Raw genomic sequence first — 14,525 nt, 5'->3', positions numbered from 1 at the left:
AAGACTGTTGCTCCTTTATCATCTTCTCGTATTCGGTAGGAGCCATGTCCTAGATGAGACCGTTTGAGGTATTTACGAAATATCATGAGGCAGGAATATCCATCTACTTGTTGTCAGTTATTGAAGTAATTGCAAGCCATAAAAAACAACTTCGGCTTGCCAACAAGTTAACAGAGAACAGGATAATAATTTACTGCCGTATTCAGAGGTGACAAGCGGAAATTGTACTTTAAGAATTATGTCCTAAAGTGAAGGCTATGTGAGTATTAGGCCCTGTGAGGGAGAAAAAAAAAGAAAAAAACTAACAAAATATGGCTTCCAAAGCGTTGCAGGCTATGGCTTTTTTTTTTTACTTTATCACAGTTGATTCCTACAAGCCCGACCATTATTGGTCCCGTATCAAAACCATATAGCTCATAGTTACAGGAAACTATAATGTCTTTGATCAATTCATCTAGCCATTATCACGATCTATTCCGTTGAACCGTAATCTAACAGCTTGGGCACATAATAAAGGCTCAAACAAGGACAGTCCTGAGGGAGTTAAACACTCTCGTCTACTCATTCGTAGTTAAAAGTTATTGATCACAACCAAGATTACTGCGATGATAAAACGGTTGGCTAATGGCAAGATCTCTGTACTGCATAGACTTGATCGGTCAGTAAGGCTTTCTTAGCTTCTTAGCTAACTGTGTCTGATAGTAACCAGTTTGGCAGGTTTTGACCGATCTGTATCAGAATGCTTTTCCTCATAATGCCATCCTAATGGGCGTTTGGATATGTGGAGTCGCACATGTACAATTAGTCTAAAGTACGGTGGGGTTCTTGACTCTCGTCTTCTTTTGGCCATCCGGCACGTAGGAACTGATTGAATCAATTTCAAGTTGGATAAATATTACTTGACAGCCTGCCCTCAGAGTTGGCCTTCATTCAAAACTACGATCTAAAAATTGAGCCTTTGACAGCGCGAACGGAACGTAGCGGCGTCGTTGCCTTGACCCCAACTTTAACCTACTACTGACAAGATTGACCGAGAAGTCCGATCTTGTCGGCCTCCAGAATATCGAGATCCACTCACCCCAGGTCGTTATCACACTATCCTCAGGGCATACAGAACATGGCCGTTGGTATGAAAGACAGCAGAAGCGAACCATGGCTACCATGGGATTGTTTACTGCTGGAGACTGGGACTCGGCACCTCCTTATCAGCTCGGTCTACGTCCTAATCTTTGTATACCATACGCGCCGCAGTCTGCCACTCTACCATACCAGTTGGCACCAGGAAAGGTTTTTTACCTTGACACTGCATATACTGTCTGGTGTCATCGAGTTGGCCAGGTACTATCTACGTGCGATCGAGGGCACTGTCCTGCCGGACATTGTGGACACAATTTTGTGTTTAATCCATTCCGTGACAACTCTGAGACTTGCCAGGCCATTATTGAGGGGCAATGAAACGACACGGGCGGCTTACCAGGCGCCCGCCATCATACGACCCATACTAGCGGTCATTGCGGTCGTTGGCAAAGACCCCGGTTTGCATGGAGCTGTTGTCAAACTACTGCACGCTTTCCTCTATACCCGGTTGCTCATCTTTGCATCTAAACGAATTAGATTGACCAAAGTTCAATCTCAAGCTACCATATACGCCCAGTCAGTTTTCCTAGGTGCTGTCTTGGCTATAGAATCATCCGGTCTCCCTGGGGCAGTGGCAGTCTACATTGGCACGGTTGGTTTGGTAATGGTCTTGAATCGATCCGTATCCAATTCTTTATCTCGGTCAGTATGCCCCTTATCAGAAAGCATCGGAAGCTTCTCTCTGACCATGATTGCAGATCACGAGAGGCAGTCAAATCCTCCTCACGGTTTTATCAACTTTTAGTACAATCCTGGTTATGGATTGGACTGACTGAGCTTAGTAGCATTAAGGCTCATCAACCTTCAGCGCTTGCGTCCAGTGCGAGCGATGAGTATACGGATGACAAAACCGCAGGTGCAGACAAAACAGACCATCAATCTCGTCGGTCATTAAAGCAAGATTAGCTTTTCATACATAGAAGGCTATTTATCATACGGGCGGGAAGCTCTTTCGCATCTGCGACAAGCTCTCCGTGCAGAAAGGACAGATGACAAAATTGTGTGAGAAGTTCAAGAAAGAAAGTTGTTGCGATACTTGAATCTATAGTAGCTAGGTCATAGATTAGCCGGAAGCTCAAAACGAGATGACAGACAGGTGTAGTAACCCGAATCCTTTGCATGGCCATTTTCATTGTGGACGCATGCAATTTCGATTCGTGTTTAGTAGATATCAACAAAGTAAAGCAGCCCACATAATGACAGCTAGGAATGCTTACTTTATACATTTTCGAAGACATTTGTGTTGTTATCAGCCTCAGTCGAAGTTTGGTAGACATGCTAGGATAGGTACTTGAGATGAGCAAATCAACTAGGGTGTCATTTCAGGGCACTTGACTGCTACCAGCCTTCCTCACCTACCCTGTACCGATGTAGGACACGGCACTGGCTGGCCCCAAGCCCGTTTTGCCGAGAAAAGAGGATATATTATTGCTTGAGCTGGTTAGAGTAGGGACCACCGTACAGCGTCCAGTTCGGGCTGCAGCTGTATTCTCCCCAATGTTGCGTGAGTTCCAGTCAGCTGTGACGATTATTTTGAAATGTGAAATTCATTACATTTTGACCGAAAAGAGATCATGTAACGTACATTTTGAAGAAGTACTTTAGTTGGCGAAATCTGTTTTAATCTCTTCACCGAATCCCTTGCCAGTTGATAAAGTCTTCAATCAGTATAAGAAGGTGAGAAGCAAAACAACAAATACGAATAAGCTTCGGACAGAAAAAGATGACCAAATGTGGAACTCAAAAACAATGACAATGTGCTCAGAAGCGACGGAAAGTCGGATCGACTTTTCAGAGAAGCCAGGACAGCCTCTGTTTCGTAGCGCTGATTCTCTTGACATGAGTCAAGATCAAGTGCAGGTACCTAGCTCTGTAGATACGTTGCTGTGGGAGGCGGATGAGTACCTGGAAGACATTATGCAGCACCTTGCTTACATGGAGGTAGCGACTCACAAAAAGAAATGGTTTTGAGTTCTTCATAGCTAACATCGAGCAGAATGTGACCCTGCCAAGCGTTCCCATGATCGAAATGCAAATACAAATTACGTGGCAACTACGGTCAAGCCTCATTGATTTTGTCGTCCGGTCACACCAGTACTTTCGTCTTCCTTCGCAGGTTCCTTTTCTTTCTGTCAATCTGATTGATCGATACTGCTCGAGGAAGCAGATTGGCCAAGAATACTACTTGTTGCTTGGGAGTGCCGCGCTCTGGATTGCTTCCAAATATGGCGACAAAGCCTACCAAGTGAAGAGTTTCAAGCACCCTTCGGCCAAAGAGATAAGCGAACTGTGCGATGGCATCTTTGATGAACGTATGATAGCTCAGATGGAGAGATCAATCCTGTGTACCTTAGATTGGGTACTGGGTCATCCAACAACTGACCAAGGTATCAAGTTCTTGCTGGTAGGAGAGCCTGGAAATAAGGAACTCGCTAGTATGGCAGCTTATTTGTCTGAAATATCGCTTTACCATCGAGAGTTTGTTGGAGTCAAGCCTTCTGTTATTGCCGAATCATGCTGCATGCTCGCCAAGATTATCCTATACGGAAGCCTATCCATAGGGGATAATACAGAGGCTGTGGTGATGGAAACTTTGAATTCTCTCTGGAAACACGTTTACCAACCTCCACCAGCTATTGCCAAGAAGTATTCAAGGCAGAAACGACACTATGTAGCGCAGATAGTGTTTAGCCGCCTGGCAGATTCAACAGGGCATGCAATTTGTGATGGACAAGCATAGAGGAAGTCCTTGGAAATCGACCATCTCATAGGAACTTGGTCGCATTACCAGGCTATTATAGTAGAATTAGGGTGATACTATATTCTCGTGAGCAGGTTCCCCAGAACATGAAAGGTGCAACATATTGTGTTTGGACCTTGTTCCACAAATGGCGCTGGATGCCAATATTGCGATACTTATCTGGGTATTAGAGAGTGTGGCATGTCACACTAGGGATTCTGTAACTGCATCAATATTGATGAGACACGGAACCTTCTGTAGGTGATGCAAAGGATGTATCAAAATGTACAGCGAATTAGAATCAGCTAAATGATGTTAAAGTTGTTGACCGTATAATTCTGTTCCAAACTTGCCTGCTCTTATGTCGAAAACCTCTCAACATGATGGGTAACCTATTGAAGGCTTTTTTTATCTAAAGTATGCATTCGAATGGAGGCGAATGGTACAGTACCTTAGCATATTCTGTCTCGCCACAGGCTCATACCAGAGTCTAGGCGCCCGATGAATTCTCAAAGGTAGATTCATATGCTAGACGATTCCGTCAAAATCTAGCACCTATGGAATCGGACTGGTACGTACCTCTATGTATAATTCGGACTAAGGACGCGATTTCAGGATACCTAACGAACAGGCAGTCCAGTACAGGCTGCCGTAATACCAGAACGGGCTTCAAAGATGGTTGTGATCGATATGGTTTTTTGTTACAACAAGGAAAACCACAAAGCCAGAAACGGAAGTGACCTTTTTGACTTTGGCGTCAGCTATATATAAAGGTTAAACAGCAAAGTGATTAAGGTTAAAACAAAATTAAAAAAGAACGCGAATCAAAGACACGTCACGATGAAAAGAAGTAGAGACTCAACGGATGATCAAAAAGACTCACATGCACAAAAGAAAGTTAGGAATGGCACATCTATCCCTTTCGTACATCGTTTGGAAAATGACATTGGGACCGGCTTCGCGGACTTTACCACAAACATGTATAGTTCACGCAACAATAAGAGAAACATTGATGAAATGAACGGGCAGCCTGAGCCTGAGTCAGACCGACCAGCTAAGCGCATGGATCATGACCATGTCATGCGAGACGAAGTTATAATGCATAGCCCACGTAACAATAAGAGAAATATGGAAGAAATGGGCGGACAGGTCGAGCCTGATTCAGACCGACCAGCTAAGCGCATAGATCATGGCCACGGTGTTACATGGGCCGATAATGTTGACGGTCCACGCAGCAACAAGAGAGACATTGAGGAAATGAACGGGCAGCTTGAGCCTGATTCTGACCGACCAGCTAAGCGCCTGCATCATGACCATGTCATGCAAGAGGAAGCCATAATGCATAGTCCCGTTAATAATAAGAGAAGCATGGAGGAGATGAACGGGCAGCTCGGGTTGGAGTCAGACCGACCAGCTAAGCGCTTGGACCATGGCTACAATACCATGCCTGCTGCCAGCGATCATGATATCATGCGAGATGAAGTCCAACCGAACCAAGGATTGGGGGGTGAGATGACCGTCTACGCCAATCGAGTTAGGGTTTATCATCGACTTTTGGAGATTAGTATTGACGAAAACCTATGTAACGCGTTGAACGTAGTCTATGCAAGCGATATCACAATTTTGGCCACAACCATCCATGACTCTCCGCAACACATCCGTTTGTGGGCTTTGCAGCAACTGGATGAGAAATTCAGAAGAACTATCATCGAACTCATGTCGGACATTGAAAGGCATAAGGAAAATAACGACCCTAAGTCTGCTCTCCCTACCATCATGACAGACTCGTTGGCCCGTGAACGCGTTGTCGGGACCCGGACCTGTTTTGTATGCGAAGATGGATTTTGCAGTGAAAATAAGAAAAACCCGGTAGATGTCGAAGACGTCGTTTGGAAAGACTGCGGCGCTCATTTAATGCATCTAGAGTGTTTTCGCCGACAAGTCTTGGAAGGCAAAATGCCCCTCAAAGGCCTTTGCGCATGTATCGATAACGTTTGCTAGATCCAACACACAACTTTCAACTTGGATGAGAGTAAATAGTAGGAGAATAGGCACGTAAGGAACAAATCAGCCCAAAAAACGTATGTTTGATGGATTTTAGGGGATTTGTATCATGTTCTTGAAATAAACCTAGCTTGTTTCATGTTTTTAAAATAGTCATAGCTTGTCACAGGCACTATTTAATGTGAATATCTGGCTTCCTTGTACTAATTGCGTACCCTGTACCTTGCTCTTTGCCTACGAGATAAGTATTCCTCCACATACAGAAGAGACATAACAAATTACAGCAACTTCCAATGACGCATCCCAGTCAGCCTGTCAAAGCAATGCATGGGCCTCTAGAATCATCTACACCGGGACGATTTCTCCGGTACCGTACGCGACATTCTTAACCCTCGATTCAATCTGTAGAGGATTACCTAGAACGCTTGGACAGCGTGGCTGATTACTTGTAGTCAGATCTAGGTTAGATTTCTCGTCGACGCCATATTTGCAAACGGGGTCATTGATGTTGTACAATTGATAATTCTGCGCGACCCAGCTCGTAGGCTGGCTGATGCACGACGAGACATAATTCATGCTATTGGCGGCGGACAGGGGAAGTTTACCTTCGTGAAGCAAATGTCGACATTCCGATGTGTCGACGATCTCGTATGACATTTGGATCCCTCCACCGACCAGGGGGTCGTCGATGGCTGATGCACCGAAACCTAGGAAGTTCCAAGCATCGTACGAAATATCATACGCACCCCCAGACTTATCAATACGTAGAAGATGAAGGGAGCGCCCCTCATTTGAGACTTTGACGCATATTCCATCGCATCAGACGTCCAAAGGCCAGTAAGCGATACGGTTCGTATCAACCTTACAGCCCAAGACTCCTACGGAGCTAGAGTACTCTGCGTGGGGGGTAATGAACGCGAAGCTACGAGAAGTCAGACGACTAGCGTAGACATCTGATATCCAGAGAGAAACGGTATAGGCTAAGAAAGTCGGCCAAAGTTGCGAGGCTGACCGCATGTCGAGAGGCGAGAATATTATGTTGGCACGACGCATAAATCTCTACGGGGCCCTGGTCAATAAATGTACAATAGGATGGATCCGATGGAATAGCCTCTGGCGTCAAGAACCCCAAATGACAAGGTGGCAGACGGATGCGGATCTTCTCCTAACTTTCAACTCAATTTGGACTTGAACGCGTATGCTGTGAGACCAATAACCGCTGTCGCGACCTAAATAGTCAACGATGTAGAACCAGCCATCTTCTTCCGTCTGCGGGGAAGCCCTCTATTAAGGCGGAAATTTCAGCTATACGCCAATATTCCGTAAGAGATTTCAACAAGGTTAGATAGATAGGCTCCGGTGAACAAGACCGCGGGCCTGGACAGGGCAGAATGGTTTGCTTGGTTTCAAATATAGAATGAACGACTAACGAACAAGAGACGGGAAGTTGGGAGTCTATTGGTAGTTGATTGTATCTAACTGACTAGATTAACTTAAACCTGCTTCAGCATGCTTTTGTGAATCCGTATGTATATTTTGGTTTGGTCGTTGATCCCTATCGCTTAGTCAATCATTGTGAGTATTAACAGGGTTCATGGTGGCGAGTACCGTATCACCGCGCTTAAGAGCTTGACCATGGACACTTATGTGGCTTCAGAGATAATAACACTCTGCTGTTGTATGTAATTGAGCAACATCCTTTGTGACCGACAGCATCTGTGCTTCCATCTCCTTCCATCTCGCTGTTCCGTAAGTAAACCAGGGTTGAAGCGATCGCTCGTGGAGCTCTCTAAGACTGATACCGGAGGGACGGGCCTGGATATCATATTTCCTTTCCTGACCGGTGAATGCGTCTGGCAGAAAAGAATTGATCCCGGGTAGTGAGGTCGCTTTTGCTGTAGTCGATGATGAGATCGCATCTTTCTTTATCATTTCGTTCTTGGACTCGGAAGCTTTGGGATACTTTTCCCTGACTGATAGAGATGCATTAGGAATCTTAAGCTCAGAAATATCATCCAAGATTACCACAGTCTTCTTGGACACCGCTCTTGTATCGAGCCTGTCGGGTGATTGTGCAGGTATGTTTCCCGTGTTGCTGTTCGCGGTTTTCGGAGTGTGTTCGTTATGATATGTCGGAGAAGTCGAACTTTGGTCGCATTTTAGGCGATCTTCTTCTGCTTCTTGAAGGCGAGGAATGATTCTCATATGGGGCATGTCGTCCCTCTGTTGAGATTCAAGTGCTAGAACTTCAACCGTAGCTTCGGACCTGTCTGACGGGTTGTGAGGTGAGTCCCTAATGGAAACAATCTCATCATCTGCTGCACCTGCACGATCGCCGGTGCTATCACACTGGATCCTTCCAGAGATATCCCCTGAAACGATGCCAGGCGAACACTCAGGGAGACATTCTCGATCCTCTGTTTTTTGAGAGAGCCGCGAAGACTGACGCAGGGCTGACGGTTTCCTGTCTTGAGCATGCTCTATTCTCATTTTCTGATGAGAATATTTGTCGTCTTTTATGGCATTTTCGCGTCTTGGCCTCGGCACACATCTGCCATGTCTATCGTCTCCGTAGGTAGAGACTGACCTAGGGATAGAAGTTGATTTCCTCCTCCTTTTACAGGAACTCTCACTCGCCTGCACATCCTTAATTCAGTTGTAGAGAAGTCCAAATCATTTCAAGTGACTTTGCAAGCCACTGCGGGTTTAACTTACCGAAGTGGGAGCACAGACTATGGTTTCTTCAATGGTTTCTTCCATGATAGATACGAAATAGGAACGTGCGGTCCTCAGCGAGTACTGGCGTTGCGTAGGTAGATAGTGTAAGTTCAGATCGTCGACAACCGGTATTGATGAGGGGAATACGATCGCGAACCATTTATTGCCATACGATCGTGGAGGTGGACGAGCCACCGTATTTAACGCTTTAAGTGAGGAAACCAGCACCAAAGGCTCAACCTCTCATTGGCTTCGTGTCCCTCTAAAATTCGAGATATATGGACCAGTTTTGTGGGGCAAACAGGATCTTGCTGCGGAGCATTGCCACTTGCAGGCTTACGCTAATTAGCGCCAATTAGCGCCGACAGTCTTGCAATGCCTTTTTCTCGACAATTTCTATGGGCAAGAATGAAATGTTAGAGCCAGCCAGGTGGCTGATATACGCAACAGTTTATTTGACAACTCCTGCCGACGCATTCGCAGACTTTCGGAGAAATACAACACCAAGGTGTTTAGTGAGTAAAAGCGGAGTCTTGTCTGATGCCTTTTCGCTGCAGTGTCCCCCCATGGCTGTCTTCAAGGAATCAAGATCGTAAATGTTAACAGGGCTAGAAGCTATGGTGAAGTGTTGGGATTGCTTGAAGGATGTCATGCTATGAACAAGGCACGAGAAAAACTTTGAGAACATGAAGATCAACAGTTTCTTGGTCTCCAGAGGATCAATAATTATCAGACCCATACCCCCTGCTTTGTCTTCGTAAGTCAAAGCCTCCTCAAGCAGAATCTACATTTAAAGTACTTATGACTCGGATCTGACAGAATTAGGATGAAGGGAAAAATGAAAACTATTTAAAAACTAGTTTGTACTTTTGAAAATATCTAGTTAATTAAAATAAATTCATATAAAATATAAAAGAAATACTTTTTAAATTTATATAGTTACTTTACTTTATATATTAGAACTTTATTTCAATTCTTCTACTTATAAATACTGTAGGCAAGTTATGCTAATTTTCTTTGTCCTTTTAATAACTAGCTAAGAAAATATCCAATTTAGGCTTCTCCTTTGAACGTACCTAATTAACCTATTTAGACCTGCCTATAGGCAGGCTATAAGTAGCTGCAGGTAGGCAATTTGAAGCCTTAATTCACTTCTTTAGAGATGATTTAGATAGCATAATTAAAGCAGCCATTATAATACCTTTTTTTCTGGCTAAAATAGGCCTCCTGTCTGATTAACGCAGGGCTGTTATATGTATATAAGTTGAACGAGCTGCCCACATATTCTCAGGGCTGACAAGAAGACATCTACGCTGTAGCCTCAACATGACTTCCACACCAGATAAGCTGAAGCAAGAACCGCCAAATGACGACATCACGATGTCTGGCGACGGCGATACTCCACGAGAAAACGGAGACAGCTCTGGCTTGTCTAACCAGGCCGATGGCAGTCAACCTGGTCAAAGCGATATGAACCAGGTTGGTCAGAACAATGGAAACCAACCTGGCCAAACCGATATGAATCAAACTGGTCAGAGCAATGACAATCAACCTGGCCAAACCGATATGAATCAAGCTGGTCAGAGCAATAATAATCAAGCTGGTCAAAACGATAAGAATCAAGTTATTCAGAGCAGTGATAATCAACCTGGTCAAAACGTTACGAATCAAGCTGGGCAGAGCAATGATAATCAAACTGGTCAGAACAATGGCAATCAATCATCTAACGAAAACCCATTTCTAGCTCGACCCTTCAAGCGTAGTCTACAAAAGCCCGATGATAGAGGCAATTCAGCCGATAATTCCAGGGCTTTCAGTCCAGCAGTAGAAGACCCTAATGCTAAAAAGGCGAAAACAGATCATGTCTTTAGTTTTAATTCTGCAAAAGCGAAGACGGCTCCCTTCTCTCCAAGGGCACAAACGACAACAAGAGCCTCTCCCTTTTCTGACGATGATGGAGTTGGCGACCCTGACCTCGAAAAGGATCTAGTCGGTAGTCAAGCTTGCCCTGAGAATATGACGACGCTTGGGCTCGTGAAAGTAGGGAAAAGGCCGAGATACCTAAATGAATATAGAATTGGTGACCGAAGCATCTTACGAATTGAAACCTTGAAAGACGGCAAGTTCGACGAGAATGCCGCGGAAGTCTTAACGGTAACCAGTAGGAAGTATCAAGCCCAACATGCAGATAAGAAATGGCGTGAAGTAGATTACGTCCTGGGCGTCGCAGCGTTTGGGAGCGAATTGAACTATGAAGAATTTCTGTGCAAGCTGGATCCAGAAAACCCGTACAAATTCAAATGGAGACAAACCGTATTGATCGGAATTCGATGGGTTGACAAGACAGTCACATTTGTGAGCCGTCAATGGTGGCGCGATAATTATGAGGCAAGGGATCCGTCCGCTAAGCAAACGTATCTGGACCGCAAGGAAAACGGATACCGTTATTGGTATAAGACGCGCGATGATCCTGATTGGAGGAGTCGAGTGAATCACAATGCCTTCCAGGACTATAGGCTATTCAAGTGGGCCTTTTTGTATGAGAAAAAGTACTATCAGGCCATGAATCCTGGGCAGCGGTTTGAGATTCAAGATCGCGCCAAGTCGCCATCGCCCATTGATGATGAGCTTGCCAAGTTTAGGGCGATGACGGTTGAGGAAAGCCCGAGTTCAAAGATCTATCAGTCTGTCGAGACTCCTCTGCCCGACGATGACGAAGGTTTTGATACGGATTCCCGCCGTAGTACCCAGTCACGATATAAATCATCGGGTCAGCCCAGGGCACATCGTGCCGCCTCCCTGCGGGTGGAGCCAAATGGCTCACCACGTCCCCGAAACAAGAACAGGTTCAACACAATGAGACGGTTTCAGCAACCACTGGGAACCACACCTCGCTCTATGGCAGTGGCTCATTGATGGAAGGTAATGACCAGGCGGTTTTTTAAAATCAACAACAGCGACAGAACCAAGAAGCTTGCGAGATGAAGCGTTGTTTTGCTAGCCGCCGTAGTACGATTCCAACAACCATGACAGATGTCGGGTCAAACATAAGGACGAAGCCTTTTCTTCTCCGTCGTCGCTCCTTTCATTATCAAACCGATAGTATCCTTTCATTTGTAAACGCTACTAAGGCTTATCCCATGGCGCCTGAATTGCCTTGTATTTATATAATCTTTACCTTTTGCTCTGTTTATAGCTTGCAATATTTCTTTTGTATTCTTGTTTATATCTGTAGCTATATTTCTTCTCAATAGAATATTATAACCTTTCAGTTTCATTTTTGTAATAGTAAGATCAGTAAGAATAGCTTTCGAGTCTGACATTCATTTTCTTTTCTTCTATTTTCCATCCTCCTTTTCTCTCCCGCTGTTGTGTTGTTAGTCCAACCACCGCCATCATGTCTCCAAGGACGAACATTATGTGGAAATGCCTGCATAAATTGCCTCAGGATGTCTCTGATAGATACGAACTCCACGTCGTTGGGCCTATTCCGGACCATTTGCTCCTAGAAGTGGCTGTATCTGTATACACGCCCATAACTGAGCTGTACAAGAATCTGCTTTCGAAGCCGTCCGTGTCAATTGACAGAGGAATCACTGCATAAGCATGGACCACAACTCGCCTATCGTGAGGCACACTTTGACTTCATTGAGCGTACTCGACATGGCATTTCCCGTCGTAGAAAAGTCTAGCAAGCTACTACCGTGGACGATACCATTCTATGATACCATAGAATGTGTATATCCTGTTAATCGATACTCTATTGGTATGTCACCGATCTCATTGTCGGCCCTGTGATGACTACCTCTCAGCAAATATAGAGCACAGAACTGACAAGGTGAAGGTAATTAAACTGGCTTGACAAGTGAGGAAAGATAACTGTAGGAGAGATTCAGCCAGGCGATCATATCCATCATCCCATCGGTAGGACCGTCTCATGATCAAATTTGCTCAAGTGTCGCAGATCTTGGCGAAATCGACATAATCAGTCGACTGTATTAAGGTCTCGAGGTTCAATAAAACAAGCCCCAGCCAATCTCAACTTCATCATCATGATTCGTGCCCTCCTCTGCAGCGTTGGAATTATGAACGACAAGTCAACAATGGGACTTCTCTCCTGTCGAGAACTTCATTTTGCATTCTGCACTCTGATACTTTGGAGAGACTTTCAATTACAGTGGCTCGGGCATGAGATTTTGTAAATAGAATACAGTAAAGGTTCATCTTCCAGAACAATGAAATCGCGTGAGGCAAGTTCGACAAATCATTTGGATTCGTTGAACATTGCAACCAAGTGTACATACTGTACGTAGCCTAAACATTGTCAAGATGCGATTGCAAAACGACGTCTTATTTCTCACATCTCACAGCCGTGGCCTGTCATAGTCTAGTGGCCAGAATGAACAGCAAAAGTGCGACGAACATGTTTTTCTTACCTGGTTTCATAGCCCATTCGTGGTGCCAAAAGTCGGCTATATCGGACTTTACTCTGCACTATACAGGATCCTCGCGGCCGGTTTCCGACTTCAGGGAAGTGATGAATCCAAAAACCACTTTCAGTGCCATATAAAGTGGCACAATCAGCACCCGTTTGGTAACTCTTCCTCGCACTCACGTTGGGGAACACTCTCGATACCAGTTTCATAGAGCCAATGGATGATTACGAACACTTTCAGCATCTCGCGTTACGGCCACACACCAAAACGTCACTGGCACTGATGTCGGCAGCCACGCGCATAGCCCATAAGCGATTTGAAAATTGTACTTCCAGGCTTCTTTCTACTGATTTAACATCATTTCCGCCTCACCAACTGGCTACCCAAGAAGATGTCGACGAGTCTTTACGAGACTTGGTCGGTCCGGTGGATGAAACCTGGACTGAGCGTGTAAACAAGTTGTCGCGATTGAAGCGTCCCCCGGAAGGCAGCAGGATCGCCCAGTCGATGTGGCATCTGGTACGCGGTGGCCACCTTGATTTCGGGATTGTGGAGGATTACCTAGAGCTACTAAGGTCCACAAGCCACCATGTAGAGATAGCTCCAGCTCGGATGCTTCGGCACGATCAAAACTGTATTCAAGAGACGGAAGGGATTGATCATCCCATCATCATTCCGTTCTGTCATGAAAACAACTGGGCGTTTTCTGTTGCGTACTCAGACTGCGTCCACTGGTATGACAGTACTCCCATTAGTGCTACCCTTGTACCTCCCGTTGCCGGTGCGCGACCCGTCGTAGAAGGGTGGCGGGGGCCTCAGAATAATAACGTGGCAGATTCAGGCGTGTTCATGCTTATGGGCATCAAGCTTATATTACAGCGCAAACCTCATCTAAGCCAAAGGGTCGCAGATGAGCTCAACCAGTCTTTCCGTTCTTGTATATTTATCGAACTTCTTTGTCAAAAGGTTGAGTCAACCTCTACAGACGTACGTGATATCAATTTAGACCAAGTGATAGAAACAGGATACTTATCCTCAACCGTCGACCAGATAAGCCACGGACATACGTTAACTAATGGACAACAAGAATCATCCTTCTTCGAAGATGCGATGGCTGCGACAATAAGTGCAACTCGGGCCATTTCCTCGGCATCTCCTGTAATATGTCAAGCGGAAGAAGTCAGCGCTTTGAGCAGAAACCCAGAGCTGGCACCCGCCACGGACCCTGACCGCCCCCCAGGACTTTCCAGTTTACAGCCACAGCATCCGGCCAACACGTCGCGCAAGAGAAGATCGCAACCAAGGGCCACAAGTGAGAGAGCAGAAGGGCGTCTACAGCGAGTTTTGGATGATCGTAAAGTTATTTTAGATAATCTCTCACATGCCATCCACTTCAAACGATCTGCCCTAGTGTCCTTTGCAGATGATCCGGTTGTTCTCAGGGCACTTCTTAGGTATTCAAGGACCAGTGGGAATCTTCATCGTCGCTA

At 45.3% G+C, this 14,525-nt stretch overlaps 8 protein-coding genes across 8 annotated transcripts; 6 read left to right on the top strand and 2 right to left on the bottom strand.

The window, feature by feature from the left end:
• Positions 1 to 1,192: 1,192 nt before the first annotated feature.
• BKA55DRAFT_456324 (uncharacterized protein) lies at positions 1,193 to 1,983 on the top strand (the record flags this gene model as incomplete). Its single annotated transcript, XM_046186078.1, has 2 exons — positions 1,193 to 1,783; positions 1,846 to 1,983. Coding segments are annotated over 2 exons (729 nt in total), but the record flags the coding sequence as incomplete, so codon positions are not given.
• Positions 1,984 to 2,880: 897 nt separating this feature from the next.
• BKA55DRAFT_454576 (cyclin-like protein) lies at positions 2,881 to 3,856 on the top strand (the record flags this gene model as incomplete). The annotated part of the gene is made up of 2 exons (XM_046186069.1): positions 2,881 to 3,078; positions 3,254 to 3,856. Coding segments are annotated over 2 exons (801 nt in total), but the record flags the coding sequence as incomplete, so codon positions are not given.
• An 861-nt stretch (positions 3,857 to 4,717) lies between these two features.
• On the top strand, positions 4,718 to 5,878 carry BKA55DRAFT_526617 (uncharacterized protein; the record flags this gene model as incomplete). The annotated part of the gene is made up of 2 exons (XM_046188861.1): positions 4,718 to 5,102; positions 5,211 to 5,878. The coding sequence occupies 2 exons, from the start codon at positions 4,718 to 4,720 to the stop codon at positions 5,876 to 5,878; spliced, it is 1,053 nt and encodes a 350-aa protein (XP_046042754.1).
• A 348-nt stretch (positions 5,879 to 6,226) lies between these two features.
• BKA55DRAFT_599048 (uncharacterized protein) lies at positions 6,227 to 6,898 on the bottom strand (the record flags this gene model as incomplete). Its single annotated transcript, XM_046196331.1, has 4 exons — positions 6,227 to 6,297; positions 6,328 to 6,588; positions 6,628 to 6,667; positions 6,707 to 6,898. 4 exons carry the CDS (start codon positions 6,896 to 6,898, stop codon positions 6,227 to 6,229), a joined length of 564 nt encoding a protein of 187 aa, XP_046042753.1.
• A 431-nt stretch (positions 6,899 to 7,329) lies between these two features.
• On the bottom strand, positions 7,330 to 8,817 carry BKA55DRAFT_583857 (uncharacterized protein). The gene is made up of 2 exons (XM_046194253.1): positions 8,597 to 8,817; positions 7,330 to 8,527 (listed from the first exon to the last, which is right to left on the bottom strand). The coding sequence occupies exons 1-2, from the start codon at positions 8,639 to 8,641 to the stop codon at positions 7,535 to 7,537; spliced, it is 1,038 nt and encodes a 345-aa protein (XP_046042752.1). The 5' UTR covers positions 8,642 to 8,817; the 3' UTR covers positions 7,330 to 7,534.
• A 1,108-nt stretch (positions 8,818 to 9,925) lies between these two features.
• On the top strand, positions 9,926 to 10,594 carry BKA55DRAFT_456331 (uncharacterized protein; the record flags this gene model as incomplete). The annotated part of the gene is made up of 2 exons (XM_046186079.1): positions 9,926 to 10,178; positions 10,272 to 10,594. Coding segments are annotated over 2 exons (576 nt in total), but the record flags the coding sequence as incomplete, so codon positions are not given.
• A 348-nt stretch (positions 10,595 to 10,942) lies between these two features.
• BKA55DRAFT_457082 (uncharacterized protein) lies at positions 10,943 to 11,515 on the top strand (the record flags this gene model as incomplete). The annotated part of the gene is made up of 1 exon (XM_046186081.1): positions 10,943 to 11,515. A coding segment is annotated over one exon (573 nt), but the record flags the coding sequence as incomplete, so codon positions are not given.
• Positions 11,516 to 13,102: 1,587 nt separating this feature from the next.
• BKA55DRAFT_526821 (uncharacterized protein) lies at positions 13,103 to 13,346 on the top strand (the record flags this gene model as incomplete). Its single annotated transcript, XM_046188876.1, has 2 exons — positions 13,103 to 13,193; positions 13,276 to 13,346. Coding segments are annotated over 2 exons (162 nt in total), but the record flags the coding sequence as incomplete, so codon positions are not given.
• Between the last annotated feature and the right edge of the window lie 1,179 nt (positions 13,347 to 14,525).

This window comes from Fusarium redolens (genome assembly GCF_020744475.1).
Source record: "Fusarium redolens strain MPI-CAGE-AT-0023 chromosome Unknown BKA55scaffold_24, whole genome shotgun sequence".
NCBI lineage: Eukaryota > Fungi > Ascomycota > Sordariomycetes > Hypocreales > Nectriaceae > Fusarium > Fusarium redolens.
Note: the sequence above shows the minus strand (reverse complement) of the source record. Positions and strands in the feature narration are given on the sequence as shown.

Excerpts from the sequence above, each read along its gene's own strand:
- BKA55DRAFT_583857 (XM_046194253.1), bottom strand. The coding sequence starts at position 8,641 with ATGGAAGAAACCATTGAAGAAACCATAGTCTGTGCTCCCACTTCG. Across the intron at positions 8,528-8,596 it reads TAGTCTGTGCTCCCACTTCG|GATGTGCAGGCGAGTGAGAG; the intron begins GTAAGTTAAACC and ends AACTGAATTAAG.